The 3,007-nt window shown below is 33.9% G+C and overlaps 1 protein-coding gene across 1 annotated transcript in view; it reads left to right on the top strand.

Annotated features, from left to right (window-relative positions):
• LOC109103396 (probable E3 ubiquitin-protein ligase MID2) overlaps positions 1-2,676 on the top strand; it is a 3,071-nt gene extending 395 nt beyond the window's left edge. The window contains exons 2-3 of the mRNA XM_042771597.1: positions 1-82; positions 1,662-2,676. The exon at positions 1-82 is cut by the window's left edge and continues 134 nt beyond it. Coding sequence (XP_042627531.1) covers positions 1-82; positions 1,662-2,113 — 534 coding nt within the window. The 3' untranslated portion in view covers positions 2,114-2,676. The remainder of the gene's footprint in view (positions 83-1,661) is intronic.
• Positions 2,677-3,007: the final 331 nt, after the last annotated feature.

Here is a 3,007-nt window from a genome sequence, read left to right as displayed (position 1 = left end):
CAGGTGTGCGGCAGCGTGGGCGTGTCCAGAGGACAGTATTACTGGGAGGTGGACGTCTGCAACAGCGCCATCTACAGGATCGGTGAGAGAACAGCTTTCAGTGATCATATTTGATGCGCTGGTGATGCTTATATGAAGACATTTCAATAAATAAAATAATAAGACCAGTTGTGTGAGAAAATACACCTCTTTTATTGAAGTATTAGAGCAGTGTGGAGCGTCACAAGGGACTTGTGTGTGAAAAAAATTATTTTCATATTATAGTTAAATAAGACTAAAACTAAAAAGTAAAAAAAAAAAAAATCAGCTAGTTTATTTTAACTTTAAGTACTAAAATAATTAAAACCAAAAATAATAATAATAATAATAAAAAAGACAGCAAAATTACTAAAATATTAACTAAAATTAAAATGGAATATATATATATATATATATATATATATATATATATATATATATATATATATACATATACATATATATATATATAATATATATATATATATATATATATACTATAAATAACACCAAACTATTCATAAAAACTATAATAGTGTTGTGATATTAAAATAACCCCAATTTTCATTACATTTATTACTTTATTACTTAGACAAGATTAGGACTATTATTCTATAATTTATTTTATTTAAAGTAATAAAATGTTTTAAAAAAAATAATAATAATAATTTTATTTCAGCTAGTTGCCAACATTTTTAATCTTTGTTTATATAACGTGGATTTTGTTTCATGTTCATTGTTTTCAAGTCTTTTATTTTTTTTTTGTTATTTTTTTTCATAGTCATGTTTCCCGGACAATCATTACAGTTTATCTTAAGCGGATGTACTAAAAACTACCTAAATAAATGTAATAAAACTACCTAAATAAACTAAGACCTAAAACTTAATAAAAATTTAAATAGATGTATTTTAATATTAAAAATAATTATAATAATAATTTTAATAATTAAAAAAATACACACATCAAAATTACTAAAACTTTAAATAAAATTAAAATGAAATCAGAAAATATTAAAATAAAATCGAATTAAAATACTTCAGATATTAAAAAAGTGAAAAACTGCACTTGTATTGCAAGAGTTTTCTGCCCCCTTGTGTTCATATTGTGCAATTTAAACATCTGATGCACACAAAAGTGGAAACACTTCAGGAGTTCTGAAGTCGTCATCGGATTGGTTGAATTCTACAGGATTTCACGAGAGGCGTGTGTGTCGCGTTCTTTAACGTTCCGCCTGGAAACAAAGATGACGTGTCGCCAAACCCCGTCACGAAAGAAGAAAACCGTAGTATTTACTACTGTGACGAAGAGCGCTTATCAATCAACTAAACACTGTTTCAAAAGTATGTTAATATTTAGTTTGTGGCACAGAATCTTTACAAATACGTCCGAAAGTTTACACACCGGCCTGTTATTGTGGCGACATTTCCACGCCCCGAAACGTGACGCTGAACGAAACGAACTGTGATTGGTTGTTTGACATGTCAGTCAAACGGTCTCATGGGCGGGACTTGGCCAATAAATGCTCCCATGGACCTTCAGCCGTCAGTCTGAAGGTCTTGTAACTTAAACTTTAGTGTACGGTAATGATTTCTTTAAAAACAGGTCAGTCCTCCCTTCTGTAACGCCCTTGTCTCGTCCTCAGGAGTGATTTCATCATGTGATGGGCGTGGCTGGTGGTTGGAGAGGCGTGACTCTGCGTTTCACGCTGTGTTTGACGGACGGCGTGAGCTCCTCCCCTCTGTGCCTCCTCAGCTGAAGACAGTGGGCGTGTTTCTAAATGTGGGCGGGGCTTCGATCACCTTCCACAATCCGGTAACTCAAGAGTTTCTCGCCGCCGTCCCCTCCCACTTCAGTGTCCCCCTCCGTCCTGCTCTTCAACTGGGGCAGGGAAGACTGAAGCTCCGCCCCAGTCTGCCGCCGCCCAATCACGTCTTTCTCAGCCACAGCTCTGCCTATCGGGGTCCAGGAGGGGTGGGAAGTGTGCGCTGGAGGCGGGATGTAACGTTTGGGTCGGTGAGTGCCGTGATTCAGAAGTTTGAGGAGATGTCGACCACGTCAGACTCGGATTCTGGTCTCGTGTCCAGCGACCAATAACAGTACAGAACGACCAAAACCTAGAGTACTTTCTACACGGACAGCATCGTAAGGTGTGCTCCCTAGATAGACAGGAATTATGCTGCCTTCTAAGATCTCGTCTTTTGGACAAAATATAAGAAGCATCACATATATATTCTTCTTGAAAGAGTTTGCAAAATGCAAACAGCGCCACCTGTAGGGCAGAAGCTCTTGAAGAAAAAAACAAACAAAATGTAACTCAATTTTTACAACAAGCTCATTTATTGTCTTCTTGTGGTGAATTTATTTTTGTCTTATATGTTTGTATTCAGTGGGACTATATTTTCTGTATTATATTTATTTAGTGATTGCAAGAGATTGTGTTTCCAAAATGATGCTCATTAAACAAACACCTAATTAAAATACTGTACAAAAACCAAAAATACTCACAGGAAATAAATACAATTATTTGGACATATTAATTGCATGATCACAGTCAAACTGCCTGTTAACATTTTTTTATTTTATTTTATTTTAAAAGCTTAAAAATATTTCTGAAATGCTGTAAGTAATATGTAAATAATAAAAACTGTTTATTATTACATGTGTCTCTGGGATACTTGATTGTTGTTGGTCAATGGCGGCATTCAGAGGTCAAATATTTATGAATAATGACACTAAATTATAGATATAGCTGTATATAAATTATAGCTATGGCTAAAGTTTCATAAAATATCTTAACAGTGTCTCAAACTGTGCTCGGATTTGCTGAGAACCCAAAAACTGTTATAAGAAGTCTGAGATCTTGACATGAACTCAAATATTTCTCATCAAATGATCTAAGCAGTGTTATTTTAGCTTTATATTCGATACATTATTTTGTTAATATTTTTTATTTTATTTTATTTATATAGTTTTGTTTCATTTTATTTT

The sequence above is a fragment of the Cyprinus carpio genome, chromosome A15, assembly GCF_018340385.1.
Source record: "Cyprinus carpio isolate SPL01 chromosome A15, ASM1834038v1, whole genome shotgun sequence".
Taxonomy (NCBI): Eukaryota; Metazoa; Chordata; class Actinopteri; order Cypriniformes; family Cyprinidae; genus Cyprinus; species Cyprinus carpio.
This window is presented reverse-complemented; position numbering and strand designations above follow the sequence as displayed.